The sequence below is a fragment of the Strigops habroptila genome, chromosome Z (genome assembly GCF_004027225.2).
Source record: "Strigops habroptila isolate Jane chromosome Z, bStrHab1.2.pri, whole genome shotgun sequence".
Taxonomy (NCBI): Eukaryota; Metazoa; Chordata; class Aves; order Psittaciformes; family Psittacidae; genus Strigops; species Strigops habroptila.
In genome coordinates, this window is record NC_044302.2 from 53,806,925 (window position 1) to 53,823,470 (window position 16,546).

Below are 16,546 nucleotides of genomic sequence, written 5' to 3' on the forward strand. Positions count from 1 at the left end.
GTAAGAAGCTATTGCCTGCCACTTTTCAACATGTTTGTCACTGCCTCAGCCCACCTTTCTCCCTGATCCTCTCATCCAATTCTCAGTGCTTAATGGGACCGCAGGAAAGACAGTTCATATGATTCCCAGGGTCTTAAGGAGCTAAGAAGCTTTTTCAAATGACATAAAGTAATGAGCATGAAGCTGAGCTTTGTCTTGAGCCAAATGGCCAGAATTAAAATTCTATTATTTTTGTGTCCCTCAGTTTCAAGAGCAGGAAAAAACCAGAATAAACTGAACTTTTCCTGTTAAGATTACTGGGGAATTGGTAAAACACATATCTTCAAAAGCTCCTTTCTCTCAGCAATATAGTACCATTTCTCCAACTGCATGACATGGAATGTATGCCAAAATGCCTGAGAAATCAATGATCTGTTGTTTCAGTTCTGCAGTAACTTTTTCAAACATTAAACAAGGCAGCGTGCACTGTGATTTAGAGTGACTTACAAGTTTGAGATTGTAGAGCAGAAATCTGTATCACATTTACCACAGAGGGAAAATCTTCTTGTAATAACACAATAATTTGAGGAATCTATTTGCAGCATTTGAATTACATCTCTTGAGTTTTTTATTAGTTCCATGTTTTCCTACCACCTATGGGGTAACAGGAGAGCAATGGCATATGTGATATTCTGGAACGTTGTTGTTATCCTCCACAAGTGAGAGAGCGGGTTTATCCCTTAACACATCATTTGTGCTGTGGTTTAATCAGAATGTAGGCCTCCTGGGCTTGCCAGAAACAGTACGTTTCTTATTCTGATTGCCTGGAAACTGTTCTTCATTACCAGTACAGATCATCCTTTCAGCTTTTTTGCAGCTGTTGCTACCTCATCCATGAACATTTTCACTCACGCTTCAATGACACCAATTTTCTTGTTTCTGTCATAAGGCTCTAAAAGACACTAAGGAGATCTTTAGACATAAAGAGAAAGACCTGGGCAGAAGCAGGGAAGAAGCCAGTGACTAAGTACCACACAACCACTCACTCGTTCACGCAGTCACTCCACCTCTCAGAGTGGGATGGGGAGAATCAGGAAAGAAAAAGTAAAACCCATGGGATGAGGTAAGAACAATTTAATAATTAAAATAAAGTACAGTATAATACCAATAATAATGAAAAGGGAAATAACAAGGTGATATAAAACTAAAAGGAAAAAAAAAAAACCCAACAAACAAAACCCCTAACCAAACAACAGTGACGCACAATACAACTGCTCATCACCCACTGACCCAGCACTTGGCTTTGTTGAACCTCATACCATTGACCATAGGCCATTGATCCAGCCTGTACAGATCGCTCTGCAGAGCCTTCCTACCCTCCAGCAGATCAACCTAGGGTTGTCCGCAAATTTACCACACTTGATCCACTCATCCACATCATCAATGAAGATAATAAACAACACTGGCCCTAACACTTAGCCCTCAGGGACACCACTAGTGACCGGTCACCAACTAGATGTGATACCATTTACCACCATTCTTTGGGCTTGGCCTTCCAGCCAGTTTCCAACCCAGCAAAAAATACACCTATCCAGGTCCTGGAGAAGACAATTTCTCCAGGAATATAGTAAAGGAGGATTCTAGAAAGAATCCATTGATGAGTTGCTGTTACTGTTCAGGCTTTACTACTTTGTTCAGGGTTTCTACTAATACTTATGCTAGCCAGTTTCAAAAGAAGGTTAGCATATCCTTTCAGATATGGGATTCCTTCCAAGCTGTTCATAAAGTTCAATGAGAGTCTGGAAGAAGTATCCTCTGGTATATAAATTTCTGCTTTGTCCAGAGAAGGCAGCCCTCACTGACTCCAAAGTGCACAAATAACAGAGCAAGCTGGCTTCGTGTCTGAAGAAGACCACCAAGGCCACACTGTCAGCTTTCAGATCTCACAATTTAGACATTCCATGGTCCACATAACTCCAGACTTGGCTGCACTAAACAGGTAAGCACCATCATGCACCTCACCAAGAGCAACAGCAGCGGGTGCAGAGCCACCAGCATGTTGAAGCGCTTGGGGTACAGACCTCTGCAGCATCGGGATCAGCACCATGCCCAGGTGTGACTGCTTCTTGCCAGTGGTATACCTCCCTTAGGACAAAGGCAACATTTGCATGGTGTGCTGACCCTCAGCCTTGGCCCAGTCCCGTTTCCAGGCGGACAGAGCAACTCTTTAAGGTATTTCGTGGACCCGGGGTAGTTGCAGTGCTGGTATCCTCAATGTAAAGCTGCTCCGGAGGCCCAGGTGGGGTGTAAGCACGGGCAGCGGGCTGCCTGGGCCGCTGTGGCGACAGCACCTGGACGCCGAGCCCCAGGGACCAGCGGTGATAACTGACTTCTCGGGGCCAAACCGGCGCAAGTAACTAGGAAGCAGCCCGGTGGGAGGGCACCTGACCTCCCAGGGATGGGGGCCATCGCTCTGCCGCCGCCTCACCGAGCCTTCCAGGCTCCCGGCGATGGGGTGGGGTGAGGCAGCACACCGCGCCTCACGCAACCGGCTCAGGGAGTAGCCCCCGCCTCGCCGCCCGCAGCAACTCGGTGCGACCCGTGCGCCGGGAACCTCGCCTCGCCGCCCCGCCCGCCCTCGCCGCTCCCTCCGGGAACTGCCGCCCGCACGTGCCGGGCCTGCCGCAGCGGTGGGAGGCTGAGCCGGGCGGGCGCCTCGGGCGGCAGGGCGGTCACTGCCAGCTCCCCAGCTGCCCAGCAGCTGCCTGGCCCGGAGCTGGTGCGGGCTTCCGCTGGCGATAGCGCACCGCCCTACAAGAGGAGAAGGAGGGAAAAGCCCCAGCCCTTGCTGGCTTTCTTCTCAGACTCTGCACCCTGCCTGTCCGCTCCTCGCGTCCCGGCTCGTGTGTCAAGCCGCCTGGCTGTAGGGAAATGAGTGGCTGGGACGAGATTTATCCACTCCCAGTGCTGCCCGCCTGGGTACCGGGCGCTGCCGCCGGAATTGTCTCCATGTACCTCATCCAGAGAGTCATCTTCCCCTACTTCTGGGCAGACCTGAGGTACCTGCTGAAAGTACTTATGTATGGGCTGAGAGTGGAGACGTACCGGCTGCAAGGGAGGATTATCACCATCCTGGACAAGTTTGTGAAGCTGGCTGAGAAGCAGCCCCACAAGCCATTTCTTATCTATGAAGGGAAGGTGCACACCTACTGGGATGTAGACAGGAGAAGTAACAGGGTAGCACAGGTCTTCCTACACCATGGGGCTTTGAAGAAGGGCGACACGGTGGCCTTGCTGATGGGCAACGAGCCAGATTTCATCCACGTGTGGTTCGGACTGGCCAAGCTGGGCTGCGTGGTGGCTTTTCTCAACTTCAATGTCCGCTCCAGATCTCTCCTGCACTGTGTCAGTAGCTGCGAGCCCAAGATACTGGTTGTGGGAGCAGGTACAGTATATGCCTGATTTGTGCATCCTGAGTTGTCACATCTCCCCCGTGACTGTCTCTCCAGCTTCTTTATTGAAAACCTGCTTTTAAAATTTTCACAGAATGAAAGAAACCTAGGGTAGAAGGGGCTTCAGGAGGTCATAAATTGTAAGCTTCTAAGGCAGGATCAAGTATACCCATGCTTTGGGGATATCCTTTAAACCTTTAAAATATATGTTGCAGGAAAGTTTGCAACAGTACAGCCTGTTCCAAGCAGTTAATTGCTCCAGTAGTTCCTTAATGTGCTTCAGAAAAGATTAAAATGGTCTATTAATTTCCCATTTCTTTTTAAAACATCAATTTTAATCTCACTTAAGCCCTAAGGTTTGTTCTCCTGTACTACCTCCCTTCCTTTCTAGTGATGAAAACCACTCTGCAAACTCGAAGGTCTAAGCTCAGACTCTGTTGCATAGCTGTTCACAGTCTTCTAGGGGCTAAAACTGAGGGGGTTTTTTTACAGGTGTAGCACGTAGGGAATTGATTTTTAATAACCAACTTACTGTTGGTGTTGGATTGTAGAAGAAATTGAATAGGAAATAATAGTATTACATAAGTTTCCGAAGTACTACATTTTTATTGAGTTCTTCAAAAGAATTTAAAATCCTTATGTAGGCATACTGTGCATTTTCTATTCAAAGTAGGCTTCAATTGTGTATAAATTGAATGTACAAACTGAAGACAGATCCAAAATCTAAACTTGTCTTAGCATTTATGCTCAAGTGCAAGTAAACCTGCAATACTAAAAGATCACACAGAACCTTGACATTTGGTTTGAGGAGGGTATTTCAGGATATTAAATAGTAATGTTGTTTTGCCTCTCTAAAATTATTATTTCAAGTCTAACCTGCCTTACTCCATTTCATAAGTTCTTGCCTTGTTCCTATTACACAGGCTGTGGGGTTTTGCATCCATGAAACCTAAATGGTGGAATTTCCACCCATTTGTTCTCTGCTGCTGCAAATTTCAGCTTTCAAAAATATACTTAAGATTTTTCCCCTTGCATGTTTTGCAATTATAAATTTTGCCATTCTGATTGTATATGGTATGCTGGTTTAAGAATGCTTGGTAATTAAAACAAGAGAATGAAACAAAAGCCAACTTAAATATAATCCCAAAACACGTGTCAACAATGCTTCTGAACTGACAATTTTCAATTTTGCCTTCTTACTTGATAAAAAACACCATAATTTAACACCCTGTCATGAATATATGCTTTTGTGTGTATGGATTGAGGAATTAATTAATATTCAGGAAATTCTTGCTCATTGTCTGTGGTGAGGGAGAACTTTGGATCAAAACTTTTATTTAAGAGTATCTTTATTAAAATGAGAAGTTAATTAATGAATGAAAAAACCACTAGTGAAGCAGGAATGGGATCTGTGTTTCTCTACTCTTCACTGTTACCAGCAGCCAATAGTAAGAGTGACTGTGTTAACTAACTTTATGAGTCTGCTTCTACTCGCAAAAGAAGAGCTATGTGCAGACAGGTAATACCAAAGGTATACCAATAAATTAGTCTCTGAGCTGGTCTTTTGTATTTTGGTTTTCTTAATTTATTCATGTGTTTTAGTCTTTGCATTACATTTGTCAGTCCCTCAAACCTGCAAGGCTCTGCAGTATTCCTTTTTGGGACTTAGAGGCTATTTTTTATCTGTCTGTGAAAGAAGCTGAAGTTCTGCTATGTTCTTGTTTATTGGCCACGTCGTATCGAAAAGGAGCCTCTCTACAGGAGCCCGGGTTTCGCAATTGAAGATTCATATACTGTTTGGTGACTGTGAGGACTAACTCATACCACTCTTGAAACAAAAACATATTATGCATAATTATTGTGCATGGTAATTTCCTCTTCATGTTTGTAAAAATTGCAGGGCACTATTTAACACTGAGGTTACACAGTTAGCTAATTCTCAGAGGTCTGTAAACATCTTTTCATCCAGTGTGTGTGTGTTTCAAGGGATTCTTCCTTACCAGTAAGAATGACTTGAACTTTGCTGTGTTTTTTGCTTTTGTGGCACAATTTTCCACAGGACTGTGCATAGCTTGAACACAGTAGATTTTTTTGCAAAATATTTACACTAAAACCAATCAACCTGTGGTCCATTATCTATCATTGTCATAGTCAGGCATCATGTTTGGCAACTAAGATTGTTTTTTTAATCAGAGATTAGTATGTAATGGTATTATCTCTGGATAGTGGAAATTCTAAATTAAAAACTATATATATATATTTCACCCTCCACAAGCAAATATATGCTTGACTTAGCCATTCCATTTCTTTAACATTTACAAAACGATCGTTTCAGTGTCTTGGATGACCTTTGATTTTGTTCATATACTGCAGCACAGCGGATATCATCCACTTAACACTTTGCTCATTGACTATTTGTGCTCAGCAATACCAAATTTGCTCTTGAAATTGTTGTCTGTAATGGCACATTAAATCAGGAACCTGTATTCAAATCCACTTAATATTATGGTTTGTTTTGTGCCGAAGGGAATCTTCCACCTTCTGTTCCAGATGGAACAGTTCCCACAGATAATTGTTTATTATTAATCTTCCCTGCTCAGAATGGTGGTGCAGCCTTTCTCTGCGAGAGATGATTGCATCTTGGTACACGTTGTCATTTTTCCAAATGCTTTTGCTTTTTACCTTTATCCAAATAGGCTCAGTACTATTCATGGTTGCATTTGCTTCCATGCCTTGTTCAGTGTTTCCTGCTGTCTCTTGCAAGATGACTTTAATTTGCGGAATTTGTACTCTCCAGTTTTCTTTTGTGCCTGCATATTTTTCAGAGGTTATGGTTTGGTAACCTGGTCCAATTAGTATCATCTTGTCTTTCCTTCAGCACTCGCAGTCAGACTTTCTTCTGGTCTTACAATTCCCTGATATTTTGATTGCTTCTTCTAACTTTAGATGGGAGTCTTCCAATAGTAATTAAGTTTGGGGGGTTTGGTTTTGACTTACGTATTCTACAAATTTTCTGCAATTGAATGTTTTATTTTTAAGCCTAAGATATGCTATAAAAACATCAAAATTTCTCCTTCTTGTTTGTTTCTTATATGAAATTGCTATCTCTAAAAGGTTGAATTTTTTCTATGATTGCAACGTTCTTTTAATGAATTTAGTGAAATCTCGTAACTTGGTTTTTTTCTTTCTCATTCAACTGCAGGCTGTAAGGCAAATACAGATTCTCTGATTTGCAGATATTTTGAGTTTGTGTTTCTTTGCAGTATTTCCACTAGCCTTTGTGGCAGAGAGCGAGCTTTTGCTTTAGCTACTTTTATTTGCCTGCTGTGCTCCCAAAGCAGTTACCTCTTGCTTAAATTTGTTACATAACATTCTCACACTTCCATTCCCAGAAAAACTGTCTACCACCACTCCCATTCTGGGGAATGTTGAAAGAGATTCAAAAGTTGGAGTTTAAAACTGCATTTTAATAAAAAAACCATTAACTAACATGTAAGTAAAGTAGGAACTTGTAAAGGAGAAAAAAAGCAGCTGTATGCCCATCTATCAGGACCACCAGCATTATCTGACAGCAATCTGACCTGTTTAAAAGGTATGGGTCCTTAGCTACATATGTTACCAGATTATGCCACCCTTACTTGTTTAAAAAATACTGGTGCAACAGAGGAGAAAGGTACTGCTTAAAACAAAGGCACCTTTAAGGCAATGTGTCCTTTCTAGGGAATATTTATATTCACTGGAGTCTTGCTTGAACATGGGGTTACATTTTGTCTTTTGGACAGTAGCTGTGTAACAGCAGTACTATTAAACAACACTTAAAATTTAATGACCCACCAGAAGGTACAAATGGAATTTGCCAGTGCATTTATAGTGTAGCTGCTCGGTAGAGTTCAGGTTTTAGCAGGACACCCCTGATTGCCATCATGATTTTTGATGTGAGGGTTCAACTGTGCAATGACTGTATTATTTAACTCCACGGGATTTATTTACTGAAGTCCTGGTAGCAAAGGCTATTCAGGGAGTGTACATGCTGCATAGACATGTGTGGGCAGCCTGCTCTATGTGGGCCAGCTTGAGCAGTGGTGTTGGACCAGTATGACCTCCAGAGGTACCTTCCAAACACAGCTGTTCTGTGATTTTGAAATCTTGTACAGAATTGCATCTGCCAGCTGTGCGAGTATAGCATTTTCCTGGACAGGATTCTTTACTTTTGATGCACCAGCAGTGTTTTCTGCGGCTTCTGAGTGTGTTCTGAACTTCTTTCCATTCAAGCTCAGAACCAGGGTTTATACTGGCAGAAGTAAAGTTCAGACAGAAGATACCTATATCCTGGAGTGAGTAAACAGTCTTTCTTAGTATGTGTAAATTAAGGTCACATGGTACTATACACAAGTAGCAGTATTCTCTCTTATGTCTTAGTAACTGAGTGAAAAAAATAATGGATTTTACCAAAACTATCTTTTCTTAACTATTTGGGATAAAAAGCTGTTTAGACTGAAACATTTAGGACAGGGAAACCATAGAAGACCTGCAGAAGGCACTCTTACCTGCTGTTAGTCAACATGTCTTTTTGATCACTTGCTTTTACTGTCTCTGTCTGAGATGGCCTTTCAATGGAAAACAGTGCTAACTGTGATTCCCAAGCTGGTTTCTGTTTTACTACCTTTACTGCATTCAGCGGCATTTCAAGATACAAACACTGATCCTGGGCCAAAACAGATTTTTAATTTCTGTTATTATTACTTAGTGAAAATAGGTGCTCAGGGTAAGGAGTCACTTGGGGCATCAAACACAAATAACAATTATTTTCTGAGGCTGATGTAGGGAAGAGTTTGGACTTGCCATGGCTTACTGAGTGTATCAACCAGGGTACACATCAAAGCTATGTAAAAAACATTTCATACAGTTTCCTTCCAAGTAACTTTCTGTTCAGTACAAGTTGATCTCATAATTCCTTTCATCAGTGTAGGACTGTGTCCTTGACAACAGGCTGCATTGTTTCTTTGCTAAAAAATAACATAAAAACCCTTTTCTGCAACTTGAGGTCTAAGACAGAAGTTCAAAATGAAAACATATTTTCCTTGCTTTCTGAAAAGATGAGAGTTACATATCCATGTAACTAGTTTAATGGAAGTTATGTAAACTTTTTGTTGAACAATGAATTCTTTAAAAGCAACAGCGAAAAAAAGAGAAACAAAAAAAAAAAAGTGGAGAAGCATATTTATCTTGACCAATGACAGGGTTTTTTTGTTTGGGTTTTTTTTTTTCCCCAGTAGAAGCTAAATAGCAAATGGTGAATATTCCTGTACAAACTACGTATGAATGCACACAGATGCACACAGAACTGCTAACTACATTGCCAAACTTTAGATAAACAGTCATTTCTTCCAAAACAAATAAACAAAGACCTGATATACTTTCAGACTGTAAAAAGTAAACAAGTACTTTAGTGAAACCATAAGATTAAATAGCTAAATTGCTTTCCTGTATGGTAAAGTACACATACCAGGTACCTCTAGAAATAATCAAACTTTAGTTCCTCCAACAGAGCTGTTCTTTCCTGACATGTGGACAAGATAATATGTAAAGATAAGCCCTACACAACATGTGGCACACAAGTTCTTTGTTCATGGAACAAAACATCAGTTGGCTAGTAACAGCATTATTCTTTGGAAATATGTTAGTACAACTGAAAGTTATCTTCAAAGACCCCATGCTCCTTGTGTTCCAGAAGTAATTTTCAGCTTCTGGCACTTCAAATACAGCTGTTTTAAATTACTTTTTCTAATTCAGGAAATCGCTTCTTGTTTCTGCTGTTCTCTGCTATGTAACTAGAAATTTCTTTCAAGGTAACATATAATTACAAGCTGTTTACATATTGTTCCAAGTACTAGATTCCTGAGCACAGAAGAAAAACTCTGTTTTATAATTGATTCATAGTTCAATTGTAGTTGAAAAATCAAGCAAGCCTCTGTGCAACAGCAAAAAACAAAGGTTTTTTGAGTGACTACTTACAGAAACAATAAACAGCATGTATGTTTTATTTGAAGATTGCTCTTAGTTATTTAGAGTAAATATGTTTCATTCTACCAAAAGGGAGCTATGCCCTCCTGTCATTCTTGAATCTTAAATTATTTTGTCTATAGAGTTGAAATCAGTAGTTGCCATCTTTCTTCCTTTGAAGGAACAAAAGAAAAGGGGTGGTGGGGGAGAAAAAGTCTGTCCTCTTCTTTTGACAGGCTTGCACTTTGTGTTACCCAAATACACAAAGCACTTGGCGCACATGTAATCTAGAACTTCTGAATACTTCTTAGGATTTAAGAATATTTGTGAGTTTCTTCAGGTCATGCAGTCCGAAACAAAAATGTCTTCTGTATACATGTTAAGAACTGATAGGTAATACAGTTTCATCTTCATCATTTTCAAAAATATGAAAAGCAAAACAATTTCAGGAAATGCAAGAACGAATGAATTTATCTATGCAAAACAAGGAAGTGCTGCAATGATCACAGCTGCAGCCGCTTCTAACACCTGTGTTTCTTTTGCTAGGTTCTCAGACTAAGTTGCACCTATACAAGCTATCGTTTGTATGTTTAGCAGGTACATGTCTATAGGTATGAATAAGAGGAAGACAAAAATGAAGAAGAAAGAAGTATATAGTTATTCTGTCACGATTGATTAACGGCTGGTTTTCATTAGAAATAACACTGTTGTATTTTCATATTTATTACTTAAAAATTATACACTAGTTTTACAATATGACAGCAAACCAGAATTATTATGCCAATGAATATGACAGCAAACCAGAATTATTATGCCAATGAACCTTGACTTTCAGTGCATCAGGTTTCCTGCAGTTAACACTATTGTCCTTAACATTATTTTATGTTCACATTTTTTCATTCTATTGTTATGTTTAATGGAAGGGGTTGATACTCCGGTGATTTAAACAGGAGGCTATCTGTCTTTTAGATTTTCACAATTATTCGGGTGATTCCTTCCTGAAATCACTCTGCAATACAAGGAAGTTAGAACACAAAAATTTTGATGTCATACTTCATCAGATCTATTTGCTAAGCATTCATGAAATATATAGGACTTGTACTCTGTAGGCTTTAGGTTTGCAAGACATATGTTTAGTTGGCAGCAGTAAGCTGATCTCTGTTATAGTAACAGAGATTAGTATGTCTTTCATTAAAATACATAAAGCAGTCTGTCATTAGAAAAGTAGTTTTCTGAAAGATTAAATATCTTCAGTTATTTTCATGTAGAATTTATGCAAGAGGGTTCTATTGGTGGTATCCATATTTGGACTTGATGAGGATTTGAAATGCTGGCTCTGTCAATGCCTCATTATAAGGTTCTGCGTGAGTGATGTCAACTTTGTTTATTCATCTATAAAACCTGAGGTAGTAACATAAATTTATACCCGCAGGGGTATTTGTAAGATTAATTACATAGGCTGAGATCTAGCAAAGCACTTAAGTGTAAATCAGACTTTAAGTATATGAATAGTTCTATTGAAAGCAATATTCCTGTTCTTGAGACTGTTCTTGGATTAGTACTTTAATGCCAGTGCAGTGTTCTGAGAAAGTGACAGCTTGTAAAAATGCTTAGAAACATAAACATAAATACCAAATGTATTACTTAAGGATTGGCCTCTAGTTATATTTTTCCTTTTTGTTTAATCTCAGACTCTGTCATGGTTTTCTTCCCAATAAGCCAACATCATAGACTTTAGTTGTGCTGCTGTTTTTATTTTATAAAAGTGAGTTTGTATTTATGTTTAGGTAAAACCCGGTAGAAGAAATGGCTTTCAGTGAAGGAATAGTTTTCAGTGAATGAACGTGTGATAAGAAAATAAAAATGAAATAAAACTGTCTGATACACCTAAAATCAGATGCATTAAGGTATTTAAAACACTCAAAGCACTACGTAAATATTCACATGGTTCTTCGGCAGTGCCTGAATAAGCCACAGGCCTGTATCATATTTATATTCTGTGAAATTCAGGTACTTACATATATGATAGTTTATGTGTTTTTAAATTGGTCACTTCTGTACTTTACTTTGTTAAAAAATACCACTCAATGAGAGATTGCTGTTGAGGGCATTCATGGAAAGCTGTACTCCAATTACCAGCTATGTATATATTTGCCTTGCATCTTCAACAGATTCCTTCATTTTATTTGAAGTTGAAGCTTAACTACATTTCTTTCTGGTCTTAGCAATGACCAAGGATTATCCAAAATGAGGTGGGATGCAGCGGCTCGTAATCAAGGCTCACCATTTTGGCTTGAGGGCTAGTTGACAATTAGACCTTGTGGGATCAGAAGTATTTTTACCACATCATATTTTCAGTGAATTTTCATTCTAGTTCATCATTAATTTATTTATGTCCATGGAGGTGAGTTTCCTTCCTCTTTCTAATATAAAGAATAAAACTTTTTGGGGAAAAATATTTTATTTGCTAGTTTTCTGAAGAGATGTTGTAACTTTAAATTATGTTCATTTTTAAGATTTGCTTGGGACACTGGAAGAAATTCTTCCTGACCTCCAAAAAGATATTAGTGTTTGGATAATGACGAAAGACTCCACTTTTTCAAGTGTGCATACCCTTTTAGACAAAATAGAGGCTGCATCTGAAGACCCTGTTCCAGTTAATCGACGCTCTGCCAACAACCTCAAGTCATCTGTTTTATACATATTCACTTCAGGAACAACAGGTACAAGAGTCTATATTTTTCTTCAGCTTTCATCTAGAAACTTTATTTTCCAAAACTCTAATCTTTTAGTTCATCTTTTTGTAATAGAATATCATATTTCTTATTTAGAAACATTATGGTAGGAAATAAGCATGTTTCTTGTCAGTGACTGTTTATATTCAGTGATGAGCTTTTCTTTTTTTTTTTCCTGCCACATTGTGCAAATACTGCCAGAAGCTTTACCTCTTTTTACTTCACAGCTAAGGTGGTTATAAAACAGTTTGCTTTTTTGGTGGGTTTACAATTATAGTAAATACTATTTTCTGATCACATATCACTGCCTACCTAATATAGCTAACATCGTAACTAGAGCTTTAGAAAACAATCTTCAAACAACCAAATAGACATTTGTTTTTTCTTCATTAAGTCATATGCTATGCAGGTCACTTTAGAGTCAGAAAATAAGATTAAGTTACTAACCTTTTAGTTTAGAAACAGATGGCTGAATTTATTACCAGTGCTCTAGCAGGTAGGAAGCTAAGACTTTAAAAAACCTGATCACTCACATGAAAAGCAGCATGATGATAAGCATATTGGCATTTCATCTTTCAGCTGGAAACAACAGTTTTAGTCACAAGAAGATTTAAAATGAAGATGTGTTTATGTTCCCTCATACAAATAAGTGTTTAATTTATTTGCTTCAGGTTCTGGGGAAAAACAGGAAATAAAAATGTCAGTCTAGGACATAAAATTAGGAAGTTACAAATATTGCCAAGAAGTCAGGTATGCTTGTAATACTACTAATATAAACATGGATGAGCTTCTGGTTAAAAGTAAGGAGTTCTAGCTGAAAAATATGATAGAATTCTCCAGGTAGGAGGATTTTGTTCTTATGAGTGCATTCAGAACATCTGTGTAAAGTCTCAAATTTTAGTTCTGTAGAATTTAAATTACTTTTGAATGCTTGTATGTATTACATTAATTTACTTACATGACCCATGTAACTAAAAGAGTAAGGTTTGTTTATTCTGAAGAATGCGGAATGCCTAATTCTAATCTACAGTAACTAAGCATTTTCACACTTCTAAATACAACAAGAGCATAGTGTTGCTCCTAAAATCAGTGACCAGTAAACTTAGTTAAAAGAAAGAAGTATCTTGCAAAGTCTGTAGCTAGCTGCCCGCAAAGGTAGAAGTTAAAAAGTCAAGATTCTACAGAGTACTTCTTGCTGTAAGTGGTTCACAGGCAACATGGGCTTATTGACTTTTCTGTTTAGTGTGATGGGTTTTGGAATACCTTTAAAGTGTAGCTAGAACCTCCACAGATTACACTTTCAGTTAGCAGCTCCAGGTAAGTCTTCAGATGAATGGTGGCTGTGCTAGAATAGGTGAGAAAACTTTGTGAACCATCAAATTTTAAAAAAATTTTTAATGTTTTAAACAGCGATAATTTAAGTGTTTTAAGTTCTCGCTGTTTATCATCAGGACTCAGACTGAAATTTGTGTCTATGTGTGAGAACATATATGAAGCAAGAACACATTCCCTGTTCAAAATAATGGGTACCAGAGTAGTAGCCCAAGAAGCCCTTGTGTGAGTCTATAGGTTCCTGAACAGAAATTCTGTGCTGAACCTGAAGAAACTCACTAAGAAGAACCTAACTGGAGTGGACTTTCTGCTGGGTTTTTTTTTTTTTTTTTGTTTGGTTGGTTTGGGTTTTTTTTAAATTTTACATAGTTTTCATAATGTTCTAAAACAAATTGGTAGACTTAGATGTACACATCTTAGATAAGCACCCACTATGTGATCTACTTTGTCTAGATCCCATACCTTTCTTAATTACATTACAATCAGTATGACTCTTGCCTAAAAGAGATCTAGTGTAATGTCTCTTTATATGTTAGAGGAAGTCTGTATGTACAGTAAATGCTTTTGGCCCTTCTTTTGGCCCTTATTTGGCTCTATATAGTTCGATAGCATGCTAACCATGGAGTTTCTTCATGTTTCCACCTATTTGAATTGATTTGACATCAGATTAGCTAACCAACAGATGAGGTTACAAACTGGTTTGTGTATCTTTATGTGTATCGAACAAACATGTAATACTGTATTAAACAGCCAGTTGTCTATTAGTGGCCATCTAAATAGATGGCTGAAAATTTGGTCAGGAAGAAACAATTGATTCTTTTATGATTTTAGAGATCTTCCACAGGAAAAAAAAAAAAAAATTGTGTTAGGCATGGTTTTATGTTTTCATTACAGGTCTTCCAAAGGCTGCAGTCATCAGTCAGATGCAGGTTCTTAAAGGAGCTGCTGGACTGTGGGCTTTTGGTGCTACTGCAGATGACATCATTTATATTACTCTGCCTCTTTACCACAGCGCAGCATCTCTTCTTGGCATTGGTGGATGCATTGAGTTGGGTAGGGCTTGTTTCACTCAATAGTATTCATAGAGAATATGAATATTAAAAATATTACTAAAATGTGTAAAACATACTTAGGTTCACTGCCATTAGGGAAACTAATGCTTTGCTGAAATCAAATGAATAGTCTTTTCAGAATAGCTTTATATTTCTGTATTTTGGGGGAGGATGGTGTTGTAACAGTGAAGGACCTCTTAGAAGTGAACTTTGTGGCATTGGAGAAGAATTAGTTACAGTTATTTGTGTCACAGATGTTTTTACTTTCTCCTATATTTAGGTAAAAAAGAATTTAAGGACCTATGTAATACTTTGGCAGTGTGTATAGTGCATTAGTACATGTACAGACTAAGCACTGGGTAGAGGAATAGTACTAAAATGTATTTTGATGAACTTAAAAAGACTGACAAATACACGTATAGTAAACATTCAGCTTTGTCATATATCATTAGATGATAAATAACTTTTTCGAGTTAATTTGTGTGATGTTTTGGCACAGACAATAAAATACACATTTTACTGAGGCACCATAAGTGTCCTCAATGACTTTCTTCTAAAATATTTACTTGGAATTTGATGGCAAGTATTTCCTGTTTCCTGAAGCAGCATGGACAAGTCAGAGCACGGGAAAGATCGTTGGGTTATGGATTAATTCTTTCTGAATCTGGATTGATGAATATGTTCTTTGTTGAAAAATTAGTTTCTGTGATACCCAAATGATTTTCTAATTCAGATTGACTTTTTTGGATATTTTCAGTTAAATTCTTTTGAATAATGTAACAACTCCAACAAAGATAAGCTGTATTCTTGCTTTTAACCTTTTATCTATAGGTTTACTGTCTCACCAAGTAGGATACTGGGTTCGTTCCCCTTCTTTGTCTACCAGATTTGAACACAAGTTTTCTAATAAAAGACCTTAAATATCATATAGTTCTCTGAACGAGGCTGCTCTCAGTTCCTAGTATGTTGTATTTTGTAGAAATAGTGGACATAGCTAGCTAAAATGGCATGTAGAGAAAAATGCTGCATTTCCTTTCCTACTGTTTCCATAAAGGTGCAACCTGTGTGTTAAAAAAGAAGTTTTCAGCTAGTCAGTTTTGGAGCGACTGCAAAAAGTACGATGTGACTGTCATCCAGTATATTGGAGAACTTTGCCGTTACCTTTGCAGCCAGCCAGTGGTAAGTGGAACGAAAGTGACAGCTATTTGCATGTAAGTCATATGTACATTTATTGTTCTTAATGTGATTATGTTAAAAGGGAAATAAAACTCTACTGAGCCTGTCCCTCTGCTCTTTTTTTTTTTTTTTATGTGAGGTTCTTCTTCTTCAAATATTTGGTGATCTGTACACTGAAAAAAAAAAAAAAATAACCCCCCCCCCCAAAACAAAAAACAAAAAACCCATGCTTGAATCAGGAAGATGTTAAAGTATTAAAAGAAAAGATTTCAAGACTAAAACCAGATGCAGTATCATTTGGTGAAAAAATATTATTTCACGGAGTTTCACAATTTAAGTTCAGAAAACCGGTATTACTGTTCAGTGTCTTTTCAGAGTTTTCAAAACTTTGTTTCTCAGCACCTGTCAGAGCTCTCAAGTTCTGTAGGTCATGTTTTTGCAGGAGCACAAGAACTAATCTGCAAACTGTGTTTGCAGTTTGAGTTATTAATTGTTCTCCTCTTCTGTCCTTTAACTGTACAGTTAGAGGATGGTATTTTGTTTTACCCAATTTATCTTGTTCAGTATCTTAAAGCAAGAATGATGGATTATTCTATTTATTGCTTTATGAGACTATTTTGTAGGAGCTGGCATGTCTAAACTCTTTGCTTTGTAAGGCTGTATAGATTTTTTGGTTTTGGTGGGTGTTTTGCTAGCTGGCTAAGGAGAAACATAGTGCTCCTTAACAAGAAAAAATAAATTATAAAATGAAATAGTTTGATGGGTAGGTACTTGAAGAAAAATAGTAAATATTTGTCATGTTAAATCTGTAAGAGAA

The 16,546-nt window shown here is 38.2% G+C and overlaps 1 protein-coding gene across 2 annotated transcripts in view; it reads left to right on the forward strand.

The window, feature by feature from the left end:
• Positions 1 to 2,830: 2,830 nt before the first annotated feature.
• Positions 2,831 to 16,546, forward strand: part of SLC27A6 (solute carrier family 27 member 6) — a 37,201-nt gene continuing 23,485 nt past the window's right edge. Inside the window, exons 1-4 of one of the 2 annotated variants that reach the window (XM_030470070.1) lie at positions 2,831 to 3,424; positions 11,951 to 12,157; positions 14,396 to 14,554; positions 15,608 to 15,732. In XM_030470070.1, coding sequence (XP_030325930.1) covers positions 2,911 to 3,424; positions 11,951 to 12,157; positions 14,396 to 14,554; positions 15,608 to 15,732 — 1,005 coding nt within the window. In that variant the 5' untranslated portion in view covers positions 2,831 to 2,910. The remainder of the gene's footprint in view (positions 3,425 to 11,950; positions 12,158 to 14,395; positions 14,555 to 15,607; positions 15,733 to 16,546) is intronic. The other variant, XM_030470071.1, reaches the window with a different exon arrangement.